Source organism: Phaseolus vulgaris, chromosome 2 (genome assembly GCF_051622355.1).
Source record: "Phaseolus vulgaris cultivar YP4 chromosome 2, ASM5162235v1, whole genome shotgun sequence".
Taxonomy (NCBI): Eukaryota; Viridiplantae; Streptophyta; class Magnoliopsida; order Fabales; family Fabaceae; genus Phaseolus; species Phaseolus vulgaris.
In genome coordinates this window covers 33991597-34015095 of record NC_143499.1, presented here as the reverse complement: position 1 = coordinate 34015095, position 23499 = coordinate 33991597, and the positions used below count along the sequence as shown (strand labels likewise).

The window sequence follows — 23499 nt, the reverse complement described above, 5'->3', positions numbered from 1 at the left end:
TTGTATATAAATAAGGGAAAGTGGAATACGTTTATGAGAGAAGAAGATATTTAATTTTTGAAATCGAATATATTAAAAGTTTTAAACCAAATCATAATTATTAAAATTATTAACTAAATCTCACGTATGCACATATGAAAACTCTCTATATCTTATTTCCAGATAACTATTAATATCTGTTGTAAAACCGATTAAAATTAATTTATATACATAATAATTGTACATTAAAAGTGTACCGGATCATGAAAACTTTGTACATGTTAGTTCAAGATAACTATTATTATTATTATTATTATTATTATTATTATTGCAAAACGTTTGCTAGTAATTTATATACTTAATAAGTGTACATTAAAACTGTAACAAATTTTTAATAAGTGGTTGTGTGTGTATTCAAGTTCTGCCGCGTAATGCATTAAAATTCTCTATTTTTTCATAATAAATATTATGGAGAATTGAATTCTTTATTAAGAATAAGTTTAATTTTAAAAAAAACTATTACAGTTTTTAAAGATAGGAAAACTGTAACGTACTGAAAAATTAAATAATGAGCTATATTAAGAAATTATTAGTTAGTAGGATATTAATTTTAAATAATATAAATAGCAAATTATTCGCATTTAAAAAATTAATAAACGTATATTTGTTTTTAAAACAATGTTTATATTTATCATGAATCATCAGTCATTATGAATTTAATTTTTTATTAACGACAATCAACTATTAATGTTTTTTTTAAGGATTTAATATATTTTTGTTATTTTACTATATAACATAAGATTAATTTTTTATTCAAAATTTATCTCAATTAATTTTTTAATTATGAAAATAATTGAAATAAGTCAATTTTATATGTAAGATTGGTTTAATTTAAATTCCAATTGATCGATTTATTAGAACTAATTATAAACGACAAAGCCTCCAATCGAAACAATGTCAAATTTTGAAAATAACTAACTCATTTCACAAGATTTGAAACCAATTTTTCACAAGATTTGAAACCAATTTTGTATTATAGTAACTGAAGTAAAAACATATTTAATTTTTTTAATAGATATGATGGCATGGTAACATTGAAAATTTAATCTGACTGAAGGTGGAATTGAAGTTCTGTTTATTTAGATTAAAGTATTATAATAACATTTATAATTTAGTGTAAAAGTTGAAGTTTTTTCTGTCTTTACTCATTACAGAAATGTAAGTTGTACATAAATGTGAAACATTATTATTATTGTTATTTTCCTTTAATACGACAAGCAACCATTCCATTTAGTATTTACCTTTCTTTGTTCCCTTCGCCTTTTGTCCAAATCATTGCTTCCAAGGGGGTAAAATCCATGTAATTATGTCCACAATTCATCTCTATTCATGCCGTGCAAAACTAACCTCTCCAAATTATGAACACCGCAAAACTTTATGGTTCTCAAATTTCAGCATCCCACAATTTGTGAGGGCGCAACTCATGCAAATAAATTATGTGTGAAGGAAATATTGCTCCTTAAACTAAGAACAAAAGATTCTGAGCATCTAAATTTGTGATTTGAATGTACCTGGCTAAATGGGTGCTCCATGTCCCACTACAAATGATGACACGATCCATGAAATTTCCCAAGTGAATGAAAGCAACCTCCACCGTGGTGGGGTCTAAGGAATTTCAATAATTCAATAAAAATAGCCTTTGGCTGTGATCTCACGGACCACAGAATCTTAATCTTTCTAAGCCTTCTTTTTAACTTTTCCTCCGCCATAGATAAGTGCGTGGCCTTTGTCCTCCCTGGCAAATCCTATCTCTGCCACATTTCCTTTGTCATCTAATATCCTTCATCAATTTGCTAACAACTTCAGCCAGGAACACTTTTAAGTTCATAACATGATGGCAAGTTCATCTATATAGTTTCAACTAAGTAAAACAGTGTTAAAGTAGTATACCAGTCTAATGAACTGTCTACAGCAGACAAAATAAACAGAAATTAAATAGTATACATTTTTCCTTTCCAAGTTGTTTTAGTCGAGGAGAATAAGCATATATTCTGTGAGTGGTGTGGTTGGTTTCACTTTTTGGTTTTATGAGGGGTCTCAAAGGCCTCTTTTACAGTGCTGGTTGGAACTAGAATTGCACAAACGGGTTGCTATTGTCCTTTCTTGCAAAAGGGTCATCTCTGATTTGGGGTACTTTATACAGTTACTATGCCTCCCTCTCAATTTCCTCTTCGTTGGGAAACTACAGGTGACCAGTGGTGGTATGCATCTCCCATTGATTATGCTGCTGCAAATGGCCTCTATGATCTCGTCACTGAGCTTCTCCACCTTGACACCAACCTCCTCATCAAGCTCACCTCCCTCCGCCGAATTCGCCGCCTTGAAGCCGTCTGGGACGATGAGTCTAGGTTTGAGGATGTCGCCAAGTGCCGCTCCAAGGTTGCTAGGAATCTTATGCTCGAGTGTGAGATAGGAAAAGGGCACAACTCTCTCATCCGTGCAGGCTATGGTGGATGGCTTCTCTACACTGCTGCTTCGGCTGGGGATGCTCACTTTGTTCTCGAGTTGTTGGGGAGAGACCCTTTGTTGGTGTTTGGTGAAGGAGAGTATGGTGTCACTGACATGCTGTATGCTGCAGCCAGGGGCAAGAACTGTGAGGTCTTTAAACTCCTGCTTCATTCTGCTCTGTCAAGAAAGGATACTCTTGCTGGCACTGAAGCAGAATTGGAAGACAAGTTGGATGAAGGTTCTAAGGTTTTCAAGAGGGATGTGATGAATAGGGCCATTCATGCTGCTGCCAGAGGAGGGAATTGGGAAATACTGAAGCAGCTTCTAGGAAGTGTTTCTGCTTCTCAGATTTTCTCTTATAGAGATTCCCAAGGATCTACTGTCTTGCATGCAGCTGCTGCAAGAGGCCAGGTTGAGGTGAGGCAGATTACTTAACAGTCTCTCTGTTTTTATGTCAATTCCACTCACTAAGGCACGTTGAACGCCAATTTCACTCTCGTGGATCATCGGCGTTCAACATGAGTAATTGAAAATCCAAACACAGCCTTAGTAGTTAGTGCATGTTTGATTTTGATGAAGAAGCCGCTAATTATGGTTTGGGCAAAAGTAGCTTTTGTCCAAATCATGGCTTGGAGTTGGAGAGATTCTCAATGTGCTTGTAGAAAATTCTGGTAATGTTATACTTAGAAGTCATAAGGCCTGATATTAGATCCTTAATAATTATGGAAAAACCTGGCTCATTTTATGGATCACTGGAATGCCCTCTTTTCTTCACTTGGCTAGGGAGGATTGATAACTGCAGATGTAGAGTATGAACAAAATGTTTGTTGATACTACACAATAGATCAGGCTCCTCAAAGATGAATGTGAACTATTAATTTTTTAGTGAAATGTTCCAATAGTACTACACAACACAATTGTCTGAATTCTTTCCGTTTTTCTCAGTGAAACCTTGGAATCTTGTATACATACATAAAATCAGAGTTAATAATAAATCATTTGTTCAATAAACAAGTGACTTATTTATGCCTTCCCATTTGATAATTTTAGGGAAGTTGATGCTACAAATGTTCTGTATGCACAAACTTTTTGCATCTACTTCGCGGTTAGTAAATTCATTGTTACTTATTTTCATTATTTTAATGATGCAGGTTGTGAGAAATCTAATTGAATCCTATGATATCGTCAACTCAATTGATGCTCAAGGAAATACAGCATTACATGTAGCTTCTTACAGAGGTTACTTACCCGTGGTAGAGATTCTGATTGGAGCATCTCCCTCATTAACAACTTTAGCCAATAACTATGGAGATACTTTTCTTCACATGGCAGTGGTTGGTTTCAGAAGCCCTGGTTTCTGTAGACTGGACAAGCACATCGAACTCATGAAGCAATTGACAACTGAAAAGATTGTGAGCATGAAGGACATCATCAATGTCAGGAACAATGAAGGAAGAACAGCTCTTCATGTTGCTGTGATGCATAATATCAAATGTGATGTGGTGGAATTACTGATGTCTGTTTCATCAATTGATTTGAACATTCGTGATGCTGATGGCGTGACCCCTTTGGATCATCTTAGGCGAAGATCAAGTTCAGCATCTTCTGACATTTTGATCAAGCAGTTAATTTCAGCTGGAGGGATCTCTAATTGTACGGACTATATGACAAGAAATGCTCTTGTTAGCCATCTTAGGACTCATGGTATTGGAGCCAGTCCTGGAACATCATTTAGAATACCAGATTCTGAAATATTGTTGTACACTGGCATTGAGAATTCATGTGATACCAATTATGATCAGGCAAGTGTGGAATCAAATTCATGGTCAAGTGAAATAAACAATTATGACTCAGCCAATTCCCCATGCAACAGCAACTTTAGTTCTGTTAATTATGGTCCAAGGCGTTTGAAGTTTCTGCTCCAGTGGCATGGGATAAGAGACACAAAAGAAGCAGCCTCGGAGTTGGAAGATGATATTTCTGTGAATTCTTTTAGTTCAAGGAACAACTTGGAAGACCTTCCCATCCCATTGAGGCAAAAATACTCAAAAATGTGTTCTCTTCCAAACAACAAAAGAACATTATCTATAAAGACTTATCTTCCAAGTGCTTCAGCCAAAAAATATTTTCATGCAGGTCTAATGCAAGGCGTGATTAAGGTAAAGCCACAAGGCCCTCTACCTGTTCATTCAACTTCTAGTCTTTTTCAGGAACTATCTATCTCTTCTCATGCTTCGAATAATAAGCAAAATCGTGTTGATATAATGGAACCCTCATGCTCAAATCGACCAATGCATGGTGGTGGCAGCCTACACTTGAACTATAAGCAGGGCTCTTTCAATAAGAAAATGATGAACCGGTATTTTTCTTTTGGAGCACATGGCCAGGCTTTGGAAGATGCAAATAGCTGCACAAAGTCAAGTCGCAGCTCTAAGAATTTTAGTTCTTTAGTTGCATAAAGAATTGGAGTTCTTTAGTTTTTTAGGCTTTGAAAAAAATTGTGATAATCACTTTGAAAACTTCATGTGGAATATGCAACAATAAGAATTAATAATACTGACAAAATTATATGTTTAGTGTTTAACTCTACTTTGAAACTCGACACGCCAAGTCCAAATTCGGCCAGCAACGTTAACCTTCTCAGAATTTCCTGTTTAGAATGTAGTTGAGAGCTACTTTTTTAAGAAAATCTGATTTCTCTATAAAAGTTGTAAAAGAAAAATATTTCTTTAAAATTATATGAGAGGGAGATAAATAGAGAAATGGAATTTTGGGAAATATGAGTTTGTTGCTCTAATTCATTAACAAGGAAGCTTTTTTTATATACATGTAACATAAGAACTATTAGTTGTAAATGCATAAGCATGGACGAAACTACGTTCGCATGTGGTGCCTTGTCCTGGAATTTTCAATTTATATATATACACACATATATGTATATATTCTTATAATAGTCATTGTTCTGTCAGTAGTATAGACCGTCTTTTACAAAACAGACCGTCTTTTACAAAATAGATAATCTAATGTTTGTCCAAGATCATCTAATGTTTCCTGGAGACCAGATGATACAGGATAGATAGTCTACTAAGTGCTTTAGGATAGACCATCTAGTGTAGTTGGGTCTATACACAATCTATTCCTAGTTTTTCTCACAGGTGTCTTGGGGTTCAGTGATTTCAGGTGTTTCGTTTTTATTTTATATATCTATATATATATATATATATTTATTGTCGTTGTTGTTTATTGGCAGTGTCTTGAGCAATAATATGAATTTTCACTTTCTGTTTTCTTCTTTTTGCATTATGCTTTCTTCTTGTATTTTAATCAAGTTTGATATGAAGATTGTTTTTCAAATTGTTTAGTCAAAGTTTTAAGATGGTACAAGAGTTCTTCGTGTATCTGTTTCTTTTCTTTTTCTTTCTTTGTTTTTCTTATTTTTCATTATAACTAAAGAAAATATGCAAAATTCTTTTTCATAGCTATTTCTATCTCCATCATAGTGAGAATTCTGCTATTACTCTCGTTTTCTCGATTCTTGATCCCACCAATTATCATTCTTCGAATCGTCCTATGATCACAACCTTGAGTTATAAGAACAAACTTGAATTCATTGATGGAACTACCAAATAACCTTTCAACATAGATTCCTCTTATCATTCTTGGAAGCATTGCAACAATATGGTGGTCTCCTAGATTGTCCACTCCGTTTTTGACTCAATTCATCAAAGCATCCTATGGATGGATAAAACAAAGGAAATTTGGAATGACATAAAATTCAGATACTGTTAAGGTAATTTATTGAGAATTTCTTACCTGCAAATGAAGGCTTCTTCGTTGAGGCAAGGCGATTCCATTAATACTGAATTTTTACCAAACTTCGTATTATATGGGATTAATTGGACAATTTCATACCTAATCCGATATGTGTTTGTGTCACAAGATATACCTATGTTGTTTTAACAATTATAAATCAAAGAAAATATGAAGATCTTGCTAAGCAATTTCGTAAAGGTTAAGACTAGTAGTATAGTAATGTTAAATCCCATGTCCTTCTCATGCATCTTGTTCCACCCATTACAAAGATTTTCTCTTATGTGTCTCAACAAGAAAGGAATGTTCAAGGAAATAACTATGTTACTAGTATGAAACCTAAGATCAAAGCCCTTACTACCTCTACCATTCTTGTACTCAGTGTGGAAGAAACGAGCATACAGAGAATACATGTTATCACAAACAAGGTTTCCCTTTGAATCATGACAACAAAAATTACAAGAATAACAAAAAGATGTGCATACATTGTGGCAAGCTTGGTCATACTATCAACTTCTGCTATAGAAAGCACAAATTCTTGTTTGGTCACACGTTTAATAATGGTAAAAAAAATATTATTAACAATATTAATGTTAATAATGAAAACAATGGTAAGATTGGTCAATCATCTACTTCTGGGAATCAAGACTTTCGCCTTTCACAAGATAAATATCAAGCCTTGATGTCTTTAATTCCCAAATTTGGTTATGATAACTCTACTAGCACACCTCATGTTCTTTTACTTCCTGCTTGACACAAACTCCTAATTCAAAGGGTAACATGAACATTGGTATGAATTTTTCATATTTGAAAATTTAACTTCTTGGATTATAGACTTTGGTGCTATTGATCATGTCTCATCATTTCTTTCCAATTTCTTTTCATACAAAATCATTAAACATATTAGTGATAATCTTCCTAATGGAGAAAGAGTTTTTGCTACTCATATTGGCATAATGAAGTTTAACAAAAATTTCTTTATTCAAAGTGCTCTTTACACCTTCATTCACTTACAATTTAATTTCTATTTCAAAATTAACTTTTGCTTTAAATTATGATCTTTTTTTTTTTCGATTCTTGCATAATTGATGTGAGTTAATTTTAGGATTGCACATTTGATTGGTTTCACTTTTGTTTATGATTTTTGAATTAGCAATTTAGGTGAGAACCCTAAGAAGATTCCCACTGCACACGAACTTAACCAAGTGGTTAAATAAGTGTGAAGGTTCACTTCAGAAGGACAAAGAAAAAAAACAATTATAAGGTGACAAATGATGCAAAAAGGGGTAGAAATTAATATAAAGAGAACCAACTATTTAAAGACAACATGAATGAACATAGAGGAAGGGGAATGGAAGGCGCAAAGGAGATTAAAAAGGGGAAGAGATGAAGAGAGCTTATGGGAAGAAATGAAGTCACGCCACTTGGAGCAGAGGGACTCCAAGATGAGTGATGCAAGACCCGCCACTTGAGATATTATCCACCCAAGATAAGACTCAACATGAGCTCACAAGTCTCACAAAATCACTCCTGCATAGTTTCTTTACTATTCAAATTCAAGTTGTGAATACATGAGGCAAGACACCCTATTTATAAGAATGGATGTCTTGGTGGGCAAGATGGGAAAGGGTAAAATGGACAAATGGAGAGGGGCTGCCTAGGGTGTTGACCATGGTCAAAACCGCACCTTTAGGAACATCTTCTAAAAGGTAGGTTAAAAACCCCAATTCTAGGTGCCTTGTCTTGAAAAAGTGGGTCTCGTACAAGTCCATTTCGCTAAGTACACTCCCTTTTATGCTATGTGAACTTACTCTAGCCTATTTTTCTATTTGGACCCTAAAGTGAGCCTAATTTATTTACAAACATGTTTTTGTCTTTTAAAAAGACCAAAGGAAAGAACATTTGGTGTTTTGGCTTATGCCCATTTCTTCTTCTAGTGAGGTCCGTCTGATCTTTGGTGGGATCTTGACTTGATTACTAAGATGACTGCTCACAGTGTGATAAAAGACATTTATCATAGCACGCCAAGCATCTGAAGTTTTCTATGTCAAATATTCTTCGTTAGAAATTGGTATGCTATTTTGCACAGAAAAAATCAAGTTAAGGTTAATAATGATGAATTGTGTAATGTTGATACTGATGACTCCTATTCATTTATATTAATGGTGATGAATAAAGAAGACGAGGATGTAGTTGATTATGTACATACACTACAAGAAAAAATGGTTTTAACGAGGGTTTATTTTAAGTGGTTTACCCTGGGTTGCGGTTTCCCTCGCTAAACCATCTCTGGGGAAGTTCCCCAGAGTTTTTTTAAACCCCAGGAAAAGGCTTTCATAAGCTCCGTTAAATACCATAGGTTTCAAACCTCCGTAAAATAAAAACCCAAACACCCACAATTAATATTGCAAAAAAGCACATCAACCAAGATTTGAACCCAAGTCCTTCCAATAAGCAAAGAAGGGTTAACCACTAGACCAGAAAAGTTCTTTGGTCATATTATCATTTTTATTTTACTTATTATTATTAACATAATTTATACATATTAATATTATATTAACATTATTATTATAATTAATATTATAATTAATATTATATTCATATAATTAATATTTATTAATATTATTATTATTATTACTATTATTATTATTAATATTATTATTAATATTATTATTAATATTATTATTAATATTATTATAAATATTATTATTAATATTAGTATAAATATTATTATTATTATTATAAATATTATTATTAATATTATTATAAATATTATTATTAATATTATTATAAATATTATTATTAATATTATGATAAATATTATGATAAATATTATTATTAATATTATTATAAATATTATTATTAATATTATTATAAATATTATTATTAATATTATTATAAATATTATTAATAATATTATTATTAATATTATTATAAATATTATTATAAATATTATTATTAATATTATTATAAATATTATTATTAATATTATTATAATGAATAGTTTCCAGTGTATGATTCTTCAAAATTTGATACTGCAAATGTAACCAAAAAATAAATTATGATGATGTATATATGTGATAAGTTAATGTCACTTCACACACAACTTATTTTTACTTATTGAAATTCATAAAAACAATCTTTAAGAATTGAATAATAATTTCAATTAATGAAGTGCCTTCTAACTTCAATTAATGAATCAACCTCTAAGACCTAAGTTCAAAGCATATTTAAATATGTATACCAGTTTAGTTTAGGCTAAACTCACTAAAAAATTTAATTATATCTATTTATTAAGAATTGAGAAAATATATTTTATTGATGTTTTACAATAAATTTTTGACACTTAAAAAAAATTAAAAAACTCTATTATTTTGATGAGATTTTAGAATAAATATTTAGAATTTAACGAAGGTTTTAAAATAAACCTTTGGAAATTAGCGAAGGTTAAAAGAATCTTTGTTATTTTATGGAGGTTTTAAAATAAACCTTTGTAAATTAACAAAGGTTAAAAAAACCTTCGTTATTTTGTGGAGGTTTTAAAATAAACATTTGAAAATTAACAAAGGTTAAAAAAACCTTTGTTATTTTGCGGAGGTTTTAAAATAAACCTTTGGAAATTAATAAAGGTTAAAAAAACCTTCGTTATTTTGCGGAGGTTTTAAAATAAACCTTTGGAAATTAATAAAGGTTAAAAAAACCTCTGTTAGTTTACTGAGGTTTTAAAATAAACCTTTGGAATTTAGCTAAGGTTAAAAAACCTTCGTTATTTTGTTGAAGTTTTAGAAAAAACCTCCATTAATCAAATCAATTCCTAAGGTTATATTAACCTCCACTAAATAACCTCTATTAAAACCTTTTTTTCTTGTAGTGATATCACCCATAAAGACCACAACGAGGAAATATGCATATGACAATTAAACCCACTATATATGAATTTATTAATTTCTATAATTTTGTATGTAGAAAACAGTTAAAAAATTGCCACATAGACAACGGTTAAAACCAAAATCGTCATCTATATTACATAACAGACGATGGTAAAAAAACGTTGTCTGTATGGTAAATTTTTCATTTTCTTTCAACTAATGGACAATAAAGACGACGATTTGGACAAAAACATCATCTATTAGGAACAAATAGACGATGATTATTGTTATCAAATGTAGTCTATATACAAAGATAAAGAAAATGATTTAAATCGTCTTCTAAATTTAAATTATTCTAATAGTGATTAGATAAACGACGATTTTATACTCGTCGTTATAAGGCTTTAAAAACAATCGTCTGAACATCCTTTTAGAATAATGTGTATTCACTTTATTTAAACCAATCTGAGAAAAAAATTAATAGGTACAAGGTTTTCACTGGCCACGAATTAATAAAGAATTTCAAAAAAAAAATCAGAGATATAATTGTTTATGGATTTCTTAAAGAAATTTTCAGAAAGTCTGACATAATTCTTTATTATGTGAATAGTCATATGAAATTTTCTCATCCTCCAAATCATTTAGATTAAGAAAGTAATAATTACAAAGTTTAATTTATTAAAAAAGTACTTTCTAGGAATTTATATACGTAATTTAATAAGGAAATTGTTTTTTATTTGAAACATATATCACTTTAATACTTTCTTCTTTTATAAGTAAAAGTTTATTTTATCTGAAAAGTAATTATGTGAAATTACAATTTGAAACTAAATATAAAAAATATATTTATATATAATTTAAATTTATTTTTTAGAACGTTTCCCGTTAACAATTTATTAAATTAATGATCATGTCATTTTAATTTTTCATTCACTTGACAACGAATATTATTTTTTTTCCTGTAAATTAAATTTAAAAATTCTTAAATTTAAATGCAATTTAATAAATAATGGAGCATAAAAAATATAAACTTAGTAATACATTTATAAATTTATTAAAAATAGGAAATATAAAATTAATAAAATATTGATATTAATTTAATCTATAAATTAATTTTTTATATTAATTTTCTAATATAATAAATTAATATTTATTTTAAAAAATTATTTATAATAATATAAAGTCTACTAATTCATCAATTTTTAGACAATAATTGCATTTTTATTTTAAATTTAAATTAATAAAAATTATAAATTTAATGTATTCTTTTATTATTAATAATTTTTAAAATATTTATAAAATATTTTTATATGAAAAGAAAAACATGTTAGAATTTAATTAGCGATAAATCGAATATATAAATATGTTTTCTGTCACAAGAAGAACAAAACACGAATTTGGGAATATGAGTTAGAGAATTTTTCTAAAAGGCTTGACTTTAAACTACCATTAAAAAGTTTTATTTCTTTAAGTGTCTAAAATATTTTTGTTTTTTTTAAGGGTTTCATTTTTTATATTTTTTATAACTATAGTCTCTTCCTCAATGTTTTTCAACTTGTCCTCATTTCATTTTTAAAGAAAGGGAACTAGCTTAATTGACGAGTTAAAAGAAATTATAAAATGTAATGTCTTCTCAATACATTCTTAAATTTTAAGTTCCATTATATAGGTAATATAGAAGAGATGTCTTTAATGTTAAGAGTATTTAGAATTTTAAAAACTGTTTTATTATCCATTTATTCATATTTGATATTTAAAAAGTGAAACTAATATTAGATTTGAAGTGATGGTGTAATTTGAATAGATAAAAGATTGTTATTGAAAATGTAAAATTTAATAGTAAAGTATGATAGTGACACTAATACTACTCCATTTTAAAATGAAGAGTTTATTGAATGAGTCATAGACGAAAAAGTGGGTAGTAGAAGTAGATCCACTATACATGCCAGACGTATGGTTACTGTGTCTGAGACTATAATGTAGTTTGCGAGTTTTATGGGAATTGCTGGTTAAAAGGAGCTGATGTCCATGACAGTGGAAACAGTAAGAACTATAGTAAGAAAAATGACGATTGATACTGCAGATAACAATGCCATCAATGATTGGCTTCCTGTCACTGCCTCCCGAAATGCAAAATGGTGGTACTCAGCCTTCCACAACCTCACTGCCATGGTTGGTGCCGGTGTCCTCACACTTCCTTATGCCATGTCTATGATGGGCTGGTACACTCTCTTCAACTTGAACCCATATAAGTTTATAGTTTTCATGAGATTTTGATGAGATTAATATGATTTGTTATTATATGGATATTGAAACAACAGGGGTCCAGGGACTGTTATTCTGTTATTGTCATGGATCATCACGTTGTTTACATGAGATTAATAGTTTTCATGAGATTTTGATGAGATTAATATGATTTGTTATTATTTGGATATTGAAACAACAGGGGTCCAGGGACTGTTATTCTGTTATTGTCATGGATCATCACGTTGTTTACCCTATGGCAAATGGTTGAGATGCATGAAATGGTGCCTGGTGTGAGATTCGATAGGTATCACGAACTAGGGCAACACGCCTTTGGTGAGAAGTTGGGTCTCTATATCGTGGTTCCTCAGCAGTTACTTGTTGAGGTGGGGACGTGCATTGTGTACATGGTGACAGGAGGAACATCACTGAAGAAGTTTCATCAAACTGTTTGCCCCTCCTGCACAAACATTAGGAGCTCCTATTGGATTGTTATCTTTGGTTCTGTAAACTTGGCTCTCTCTCTGTGTCCCAACTTCAACTCTATTTCTGCAGTCTCTTTGGCTGCAGCCGTCATGTCTATCACGTAATCAAACTCCATCTCTCTCTCAATGAATGAATGAATGAATGAATCTATGCACATTATTATAAAGTGTTGCTAATTGTTATAATGTATGTATGAAGTTACTCAACCATTGCTTGGGCGGCTTCCCTTAAGAGGGGCGTTCTACCAGATGTGGACTATAGCTTCAAAGCCAACAGCGATACAGATGCTGTGTTCAACTTCATGTGTGCTATGGGAGACGTAGCATTCTCTTATGCAGGTCACAATGTGGTTATGGAAATCCAAGCAACAATACCTTCTACACCAGAGAATCCTTCCAAGAAAGCAATGTGGAAAGGAGTTATAGTTGCTTACTTGGGAGTTGGTTTTTGCTACTTTCCTGTCGCCTTCATTGGATACTATGTATTTGGAAACACTGTCGATGATAATATCCTCATCACACTCGATAAACCTTTTTGGCTTATTGCAGCAGCTAACATGTTTGTTATTGTCCATGTTATTGGAGGCTACCAGGTAAGTTTCAATTTTGCTAATCTTTTACCCAACTGGGCTTCTTTTAAAAACACTTTGAGTAACATAACTCGTCTCATGTTTTTTACATATACATAGGTATTCTCAATGCCAGTGTTTGATATGATGGAAACCCTATTGGTGAAGCAATTCAAATTTCCTCCTAGTTTCACACTACGCTTTGTTGCTCGCACTTTATTCGTAGGTATGTGACAGATTCTTACGAACTTTATCTTTAGTTTGAGTTATTATAATTGTAAATAAATAGAGATAAATATTTGATCACTATCCTTTTTATTTCAGTAATGACAATGTTAATTGGCATATGCATCCCCTTCTTCGGTTCTCTTCTTGGATTTCTAGGAGGCTTTGCCTTTGCCCCAACATCCTACTTTGTAAGTAAAACCATGCAAGATGTTCTTTATTGTTTTTCTTCTTCTTTTTTGATTTAATCAATTACCAAGGAAATGTGTTATCATATTTGTTGCAGCTACCCTGTATCATATGGCTTAAACTCTACAAACCAAAGAGATTTCGCTTGTCTTGGATAATCAATTGGGTATGTGAAGTGAGATTGTGAAAATTCCTTATTGAATATTCTCCTGGTGTCTAGTAATTTATTGAGACTAACTTTTTCTTATTTATATTGCAGACATGCATCGTGCTTGGGGTTATGTTGATGATACTAGCTCCAATTGGTGCATTAAGAAAAATCATTATTTCAGCTGAGCACTACAAGTTCTTTTCGTGAATTGCTCAGAAGACAATAGTTAGCATGAACAGTCATTATTTCAGCTTAGCACTTCAAGTTTTCTTTTCATAAATATGCTTAGTTAGCATGAACATTTCAGCTTAGCACTTCAAGTTTTCTTTTTCATAAATATGCTTAGTTAGCATGAACATTTCAGCTTAGCACTTCAAGTTTTCTTTTCATAAATTTCCTTAGAACTGTCTATTTATTAGACAATAGTTAGCCTAGATTCTAGTCCATTTCAATCTAGGAAATTAAGAACTATGCATATATTTGCAATATTTGCAAAAGGTTTAGAAGTTTCCTTTTATCTTTCACTTGTAATGTTTGTTAGAATTCTTTGAATTCTTCTATTTCATTTGTCTATACATGGTTGGGTTCTATAATTTATGTCATTTTATAATTATCATAATATTTATATGTTTAATAGAATATATAAGTGGCAAATAAATATTAAATTTATGTTATTTTAGATTTTAATTTATCATCTTCATTTCATAAATCAACATTATTTTATTTTTTATAATGCAATTAATAGTAATAAACATAAAATTTGTTACTATATTTATATATTAGTTATAACTAATTTTTAATTTGTCACAAAACTTTCATTAAAAATGAGAAAATATACATGTCTCAAGATAATCATTTAGTAATATAAAATATCATATGATAAAATTATTTTTCTTATAAGAATATAATTAATAAAAAAATTCTTCAACGTTTATAAATTAACTGTTAAAAAATATTAAATTTATTATATTTTATATATAATACCTTTATCCATCTATTCAATATTTTTTTATTAAAACATTAATAAATAACATAAAATTAAATTGAACATATAAAAAATTTAATCCTCTCTCTCTCAAAATATAAATAAATAACATATTCATTTTAAAATTAAATTCAACATTTAAAAATTTCAATCCTCTCTCTCTCTCCTCACTCTCTCTCTATCTCTCTCTCTCCCTCTCAATAAATAGATATATATCATTCATTTAAATCTATGCCATTAAAAAGAATAAAAATAACTAACAAAGTTTGTTTTACAAAATAATTAAAATAATAATCAATAATTTAAATTCAATTTTTATCTAATCTCATATCTATCAAAGAAAAATATTATATTAACAATTCAAGTAATTCTAAAATTAAATGTGTTAAATTTTAAAAACATATAATCAAAATTCATGAAATCATAGAATAAATAATTAAAAGTACAACGTCAAACTTTTTTTTTTATTTTTTTTCTTCAATTTAACACTCTATTTTTATTTGGTCGTTCTTTTTTTTCTTCGTACTTTATATAGAATTATACTATTTATTAAACTTTATTTTTTCTAAAAAAATATGTATCCTCATCTTTAATATATTTTATATTGTTAATTAGTTTAGAAATATATGTTATAAAGTTTGTTATTAAAATTATAATATAAATTATATGATTATATTTATTAAGTTATTATTAACCAATATAATATGATTATATATAATTATAAATGTTGTTGAGGTAATGCTATAAGATGAAGATGTTGATGGGGTTATGGGTAGTTCAAAAAGGAAAAGTAAGAGATGTAGAGGGAAGCAAACAATCACATGAAAGGTTATCAATCCAATTATTAAGATAATTTTACAATCATTGAGTGATGACAATAACTCAACTGAAAAAATAGGTGTGAAGGATAGAGGACTGTCAGATACTTAGTGAAAGTTGGAAGAATTGGATAGTGTGGATAAAAGTGAAGAAGGTGATGATGGGCCGCCAAGTAGTTGTTAGTTTTCTACTTTTACAACGTCGAAAAACATGGTTGATTCCTCTTGAGATTTAGGGACCTATTTCATAGACAATGAAGCTTTCAAAATCATCAAGAATGATAGTAGGAGAGTTAGGGTTATGTGTATGGAGTCCAAGAAAAGTGTAAGTGTTTGCATATTGTGGCCACTTACCATAAACAATTCTTGGAAATGAAGGAAAATTAATGGCATACATACTTGTAGTAGACATTTCAAGGTAGTTTTATGTAGTACAAAATGGTGTTACACATCTATATTCCAACTTTAGAAAGAAAATCCAAGGTAAAAAACTTAAAAGTATTATGTGGAGGGCAACAACCAATACATATTCCCAAGCATGGGAGAGGGATATTAGAAATATAAATGATGTTAATATTGAGGCTTTAAAGTACCTCATTGCAATACCCATAAGGCAAGGCTTCATAACATAAAAACTTCTTTAGTATTCATGTCAAGTCTTACTACATGTGTCACTGATAAGTTTTATATTTCAGTAATATTTCATATTAAAATATAGACACTTATGGATATTTATTGATAAAATAACTATAATTTAACCCTTAGTTTATTAATTTAAATCTTTTTACATATTTTGTGATTATATATGAATAAGAACGACTTATTCCCAAATTTGTGTTAATTTCAGGATCCTAGGAGAAAATGGAGACGAAAGGTCTAAAGGAGAATAGATAAGATGAATATGGAAGGTTGAAATGCTCAAAACTCGTCCAAACTCACCTAAGCCAGAAGCACTCAAGAGGAACTCGCCCAAGCGAGTCCAATCTCGCCAGGTGAGATCACTCCAGAGAAGTTGAGCTTCTTCTTGTCCAACTCGCCTAAGCAAGTTGTAATTCGTCTAGGCGAGAAGTCACTTAACTCAAGTCTAACTAGGTTAAATATGAGGTGTGAGGCATAACCCTAGACATCATTTGGGTTAGAAGGTGATAGAAAACCCTAGAGGAGAGAACCGTCAAGGAGAAACATCCTAGATTTTTTTTTTCTTGCTTTCCATGCTTGTAATGGCCAACATGAGTAACTAATTGTACCCTTTGAGATTGGGAATAATATGTTTAAACTCTTATGTATTGAGGTGATATTTAAACATAATATTTTGTTCTTAATTGATGATTGGTATTGTCATTTTATTCTTAACACTTGTTTTATCATGATTTTGATCCTTAGATTTGACTAAAAAGTACTTCTAAGCTTCTGACCTAAATGATAATGTTTAACATATTTGAATGCTAGGAATAGATTTGAAATGTTAATTGCTATCAACATTTGCTCGTAACAATAAGAAGTTTTTATAAATATGTAAAAGAATCGATATTTAAGAGTCTATCTTAGTAATTTTATATGCAAGGAATTGATATAAATGAATTTTATATGGGCATCAATATCAATCAAAGTTAGAATATTATTATGCTTTTCAAAATATAAAAGAGTGAGAAGGATGAACCCCAATCACAATTTTTCCAATTGAATCAAACAACTCTTTACTTTTCTTTATTTACATTCTTGCAATCTCATACACAACAAACATCGAAAAAACTTTTACTTATTTTTTTCTATTTAGAGAATATTATACTTGAGAATTCAAATGTTCCTTGTGGGTTTGATATCCATTCTTAGGGACAAATTTATTACTTCTAACACGGTACACTTGTCGTAAAATAGTCATGAGTCACTACTTTTTATTTAGGTTCTGGCCAAGATCAATGTTTACCCATACTGCCCTTAAGGGGTTTGCCCTCATGTTACCTAATGTCGAAAATGTCAGTCATCTACGGTGGTTTAACCTTATTAGTAGTGAATTGCTCTACCAACATTTTAACAAAAGACTGGATAGATGTAATTTATCCGTTGGGGATTTTGATGAACCTTTACGAGACAGTTCCTGTGAATGTACCTGTAAACATTTTGCAATGAACGGAATTCAAGCTGTTTGAGATCGCCATTTGGACAGGAAACGCTTTGAGGTGACTCTCTGGATCTCCAGTTTCAAAGAAAGAAGTTATCTTCAGTATCATGAAATGTGATAGGATCGGTTCTTCCATGAATACTTGGGAAAAAGGTTGGGGATCAGCCTATGTTTATGGTCAACTATTGTTTGTCACGCTGCCTGACCATGGGAGGATGTCACAACTCCTCGTTAACCTTCTGTAGATCCTCATGTGCCATGATGGCTTTCTCCATTAGTCGGCAAGACATTTCAACGTCATCCTCTGTCCTATTCTATCAAGGATTCCTCTCACAAGCGCTCTTGTTCTGTCCGAAATTCCACTACTTATCTCCTACTTTCTGCATTTTTTGCGTTGGAGTTCTCGTAACGTTTCTAAGATATGCTTCAAGGTGGGTGTGTCGCTTCCCTCTTTCGTTGGAGCACCTTGCCCCTGATTCCACATAATGTTGTTACTACCTCTTCAAAAGGATGTTTGTTTAAAACTTATGGAGACAATACCAATTTTACCTGCCCCCACAGTGGATGCCAATTTGTTCTAATTTTTTTCTAGGTTATGATGTATAATGAGTTTATTTAATATCTCTCTCTTTGAGCCAGTTACAAAGTGTACTTGTATAGACAAAGTGGACCTAAATAGTACTTGGACCTGGTTGTACAATTGTTGATATGTTGATCTTTCGATCACTCCCTTGCTCTTCGATACTCTAAGACTCCTTCCTTAATTTGTTGGCGCTCGGTCGAGGTTGACCTACAAAAGGTAATCCGACAATCAAGTAAGTATTTAATATTCTGAGTGTATATTAAGAACTAATCAAAAGCGTACCTTACTCCTTTGTAGAGGATCTATTTATAGTGTTTGGTCATGGACCCTCTGTTATCACTACAAAAAAACGTGTATAATGCGACGGTTATTTTCGCAAAAACTGGCGTTTTTAACCGCCGCATTATACGTTTGTGGCGGTACCGCATACCGCCAGAATTCTTGCCGCCACAAAGTTTAATGTGGCGGTCAATTGAGAACCGTTGTAGCAGACGCCATATTATGGATTGTATAAAGTGGCGGTTTTAAGCATGTAATTGACGTCAGTTATAAAGGTCGTAATTTTAAAACTGGGTAAACCAATTCTAACGTAAATAGTGGCAGTTTTAACCGCCACTTAATACAATATAGTATGACATTTATAATATACTTTATAACTGTCATAATTCGAATATTAAATATTTAATTTTATTTTTAATATTTATAATAATTTATTTAATTCTATTTTATAATTTGATTTCATAATATTATTTAATTTCATATTATAATTAAATTTCATAATATAATTAAATTGTAACATAAACTAATTTCATAATATAATTAAAATTGCTAAACATAATAATCAAAAGATGACTTCATTTATTCATTGATAACAAAGTTAATAATGTCAAACTAATCCAAACAACAAAGTATATTAAATTGTCAAAATATAAATTATTTCACTTTCAATCCTAATTTGTCTTATTGCCTCCACTTGATCCCATAATATTCTGACTTGATGATGCAACACCACTTCCAACATCCGGTGCCTGGACTAAATTAAAATATGCTTAGAGTTAATTAATAATTTTTGAAAAATAAATGAAAACAATGTTATATTATGAAATTCAAGGTATAATATGAGAGAAAAAAATTATATGAAGGCAATAAAATTAAATTAAGGTAGCTAATAAAAATCAACAATTATAAATCAATTATAATTTTAGGATTTACCTTTAGATTCATGAGAATTGCAACTATCTAAATAATAAAACAATAACCAAATTAATAGATCAATAATATAGATATTCAAATAGAAAGAGTTTGAACATCAAAGGTCAATAGGGATGATATATATCATGTACATCAACCACTATGCTTCCCTAGACCGTACAAAGGGCCAATATCAAATAAAGAGACTTAAGATCATGACTATGGTTGGATGTGTAAATTATATTTAATAGAGAAATAGAAGCATTACATGCTGGACCATGTCATTTAAAATTCATAATCCAGTCAAATAAAAATGGAAACTCAAAAATTACTAATGGTTGCAAAATCAATCTAATTGTATTATATATCATTTTTCATATATAAATGGAAACTCAAAAATTACTAATGGTTGCAAAATCAATCTAATTGTATTATATATCATTTTTCATATATGCATGCATGCATGGGAAGATGTTTCCCTTGTATTGGAATAGATGTTACCTCTATTGCTCGTACAGTGTCTGATCTTTTTAACACCACATTTTTAATTTTGTTCCTGAAACTAAATCTTGTATGCCATGGAAGAAACAAATTAATGTATCAAATCATGATTCAACTCCTAAAATACTTTATGAATAATAAATTGTAATATTCACCAACGACATAAAATTAGCAATGTTAATAGTTTTAGAGTAGGAATTAAAAAAGAAGCTAAAAAGAGGAAACATGTGAAAGGCAAGGGCTGTTGCAAGGCCACATATACCAGCTCCCACAATCACAATATCCGCATCAACATTTTTATCCATCTTCTCCCATTTCGTTCCTATTTAACATATTTAATTAAGCCTAACATTTAAACTACTTAAAATATTGTTCATAAAGTATAACATTATAATTTTTTTGGAAATGAATTATCAAAAAAGAAAGTGTTTAGCCACATAGTTTTGGCTCCAGCTCAAGCTACTTCCAACCTAAACCATGCAGCAAAGGAAACAACCAAAAAATGAAAATAAACTAAGAATTGACCATCACTGATCTCCAACAAAAATTCTCATTTCCAAAAAATTCTAAAGCAATAGATATGGAAGAAGTAATAAAATAAAGGTTTTTCTAATGAGTGTCATAGGAGTACTAAGGTTTTACGACACTCCTTAGCAAACCAAACCCCATAAAATGAATCAGGTATTCTATCTGGAATTTGGAAAGTAAAAGCCTAGACATTTAGCAAACCACATTGATTTGAGCTTAGGAGAGAAGATACTTCAATGGGCAAACATTGGATGGTTGATCGATCATGACATCCTCTGGCACTGTCATATCCTCAGGCTATCCTTTCCACTTCTTGTAAATGCTAAGGGCCTCAACCATGCCTCCCTGAACATCACACAAAGTTAACTTATGTGCAAATTTTATCATTGCATACCAAATCAATCTCACGTGTAGAACTAAAACTCCCAATACATAGCAAATTAAACCATCAAACATATACACATTTAGTTTAGATTATATATATGATATATCTCAAGATATATGAATGCAAGAGATTAATATTTTTTTACCACCAAAATCTAGAAATGGAAACTTAATCACAAACTTAAAATATATATACACAAAAACACAACACGTTGCATGCACACTCTATGAAAAACTTGATAAAGATTAGGATTAATTTTTCACATACCTTTCGATGCATAAGAAGCAAAGCATCTCCTTCCCCATCTATTAGAATCAGTTGTACCTTTGTGCCATAAATTCCACAACCATCAACCCTGAAAACAGCCCCCTCCATTCACCATATGTGGCCCCCTCCTGACCCTTAGCACTGTTTGAGAAGATGAACAATAGAGTTTGCTAATCACAGGCATCATGCTCATCCTCCAACTCTGGTGGACTCAACAATAATATTAGCTTTGTTCTCATTCCTATGGGATCTCCTCAGGGTTCCTGGGGATTAACAAAAGATTTAACGACATTGTTCATGAAGAAACGAACACTTACAACATAAATATGCAGGGCAAAACAATGGAACACATGAAAAAGGGTGAAAAATATACCTGTGTCAAAAAAAGTGTAAATCATGATGCTCAGAGTCCTTGTTGGTGACATCGTGATGCTTACAATGTCCATGAACACTATCGTATTTAAACATCTATGTCTATAGACGCAACAATCACCATCAACAATCAGATCTATTCCTGGACATTGTCGATGCTTCTCCTTCTCAGTCAAGTCGTACAACAACAATAAAAATATCAAATCCCTATTTCTCATTAGAACACCACAAACAATAAAGAGATGGCAGAAGCAAAAACGAAATATGAAACCAAAAACATCGAAACTTTTCCTTCGTGGAATATCCTTACCATACAAACCACACAACTTTAGAGAAAAAAAAATGCCAATGGGTTCTTACCTTAAGAGCGAGATGCTTATTGCCAAAGGTCGTGATGATGAGATTAAATATAGAGGGTTTGGAAATCAAAAACAAAAGAATTGATGGTGAGGGTTTCGAAATTAGGAACTTCAAAATTATATTCGGAAGGAAATACACACAAAAGCATAATTTTGCCAAAAAAATTATCCTTGCACGTACCTGTTGCAACAACGAACCAACGATTGCGCCGTAATGGCGGCCAAACATTGTGAGAAGAGTGAGAAGGGTGATATGGTTTGCGGTGAGGCTGAGAACAGTGAGAGTGAGAACGTTAGCGGTGAGATTGAGAAGAAGGGTTTCAGTGAGAATGAGAAAAGGGTTTGCGGTGAAATTGAGAAGAAAGGTTTCAGTGAGAATGAGAAGAGGGTTAGGGTTAGCTGAGAGAGGGGAATACGAAAGAGGGGAAGTTTCAGTGAGAGGGGTTGCATTGCGATGAAAAGGGGGTTCAGTGAGGACAAGGTTCGAAGAGGGAAATGTGAGGGGGGAATACTAAAAAAAGAGTAAGGTTGTATATTTTCGAAGAGGGAAATAGGAAAAAAATGGGAAAGAGGAAGGTCAAGAAGGAGGGAACGAAACATGGGAGAGCGTTTATTTCGAAGGATAATTATGGCGGTTCTACACGCCACATTTCGAAGGAAGATTATGGCGGTTAAAAAGCTGACGTATTATACAGCTAATTGTGGCGGTTTTTAATAACCGTCATATTATAACCGCCACCACATACAAGTTTTTTTTGTAGTGTATGATGACCGAATATATCATATATTAGTGTTAGCTTATTTATAGGGAGGTTCCCTGATTTCTCGGGGTGTTACCTGGATTTGGTGGAACGTGTCCCTGATTCTCAAGAAATCTTTACAACTGGCTTAACTATTATTTATTGTAACTACTTTAAATATATCTTCAACCGGTCAGTCGGTCACCGAGATTGAGTGACATGACTCGTTTAGTACTGATTGGTACACACAAATTTCATCCTTTTTACATAAAAATTCCTTACATTTATTGGTATGAATTTCTCATGCAACACGAAACGATGAGAAACGTTTTCAAAAAATCACAAATTTGATTAATCAATTTACAAAAATTTCATTGAAAATATAAGTTGGTTACAACTTACAACGAATTCGTTAGTTGAAATTTGTAGCGTCCCAGACTCGATTGGACATATACCGATCAAAGTCCAAGTCAAATGTATTCAATTTCAGTCTATTATGGTAGCTTCTCTATTATGGTAGCTTGAAAAACACGCTAACCTTCTCTATTATGGTAGCTCGAGGTCCAAGCCGAGCACGCCGACCTTCTTCATTCTAGTATCTTGACATGTCGACCTTCTC

The 23499-nt window shown here is 31.3% G+C and overlaps 2 protein-coding genes and 2 long non-coding RNA genes across 6 annotated transcripts; 2 read left to right on the top strand and 2 right to left on the bottom strand.

The window, feature by feature from the left end:
• The first annotated feature begins 1698 nt into the window (after window positions 1-1698).
• LOC137811577 (uncharacterized) lies at window positions 1699-5063 on the top strand. The gene is made up of 2 exons (XM_068613367.1): window positions 1699-2904; window positions 3639-5063. Exons 1-2 carry the CDS (start codon window positions 2188-2190, stop codon window positions 4944-4946), a joined length of 2025 nt encoding a protein of 674 aa, XP_068469468.1. The 5' UTR covers window positions 1699-2187; the 3' UTR covers window positions 4947-5063.
• A 6975-nt stretch (window positions 5064-12038) lies between these two features.
• LOC137809714 (lysine histidine transporter 2) lies at window positions 12039-14546 on the top strand. Its single transcript, XM_068610805.2, has 7 exons — window positions 12039-12388; window positions 12613-12996; window positions 13095-13488; window positions 13585-13690; window positions 13789-13880; window positions 13976-14044; window positions 14138-14546. Exons 1-7 carry the CDS (start codon window positions 12189-12191, stop codon window positions 14234-14236), a joined length of 1344 nt encoding a protein of 447 aa, XP_068466906.1. The 5' UTR covers window positions 12039-12188; the 3' UTR covers window positions 14237-14546.
• A 4829-nt stretch (window positions 14547-19375) lies between these two features.
• LOC150029127 (uncharacterized) lies at window positions 19376-20109 on the bottom strand. 2 transcript variants are annotated; one of them, XR_016519044.1, is made up of 2 exons: window positions 19750-20109; window positions 19376-19570 (listed from the first exon to the last, which is right to left on the bottom strand). It is a non-coding gene; the product is annotated as an uncharacterized LOC150029127 (long non-coding RNA). The 2 variants fall into 2 exon arrangements; XR_016519043.1 differs by having other exon boundaries at window positions 19376-19565.
• Window positions 20110-21470: 1361 nt separating this feature from the next.
• LOC150029126 (uncharacterized) lies at window positions 21471-22202 on the bottom strand. 2 transcript variants are annotated; one of them, XR_016519042.1, is made up of 3 exons: window positions 22142-22202; window positions 21783-21988; window positions 21471-21672 (listed from the first exon to the last, which is right to left on the bottom strand). It is a non-coding gene; the product is annotated as an uncharacterized LOC150029126 (long non-coding RNA). The 2 variants fall into 2 exon arrangements; XR_016519041.1 differs by having other exon boundaries at window positions 21473-21672; window positions 21783-21945.
• Window positions 22203-23499: the final 1297 nt, after the last annotated feature.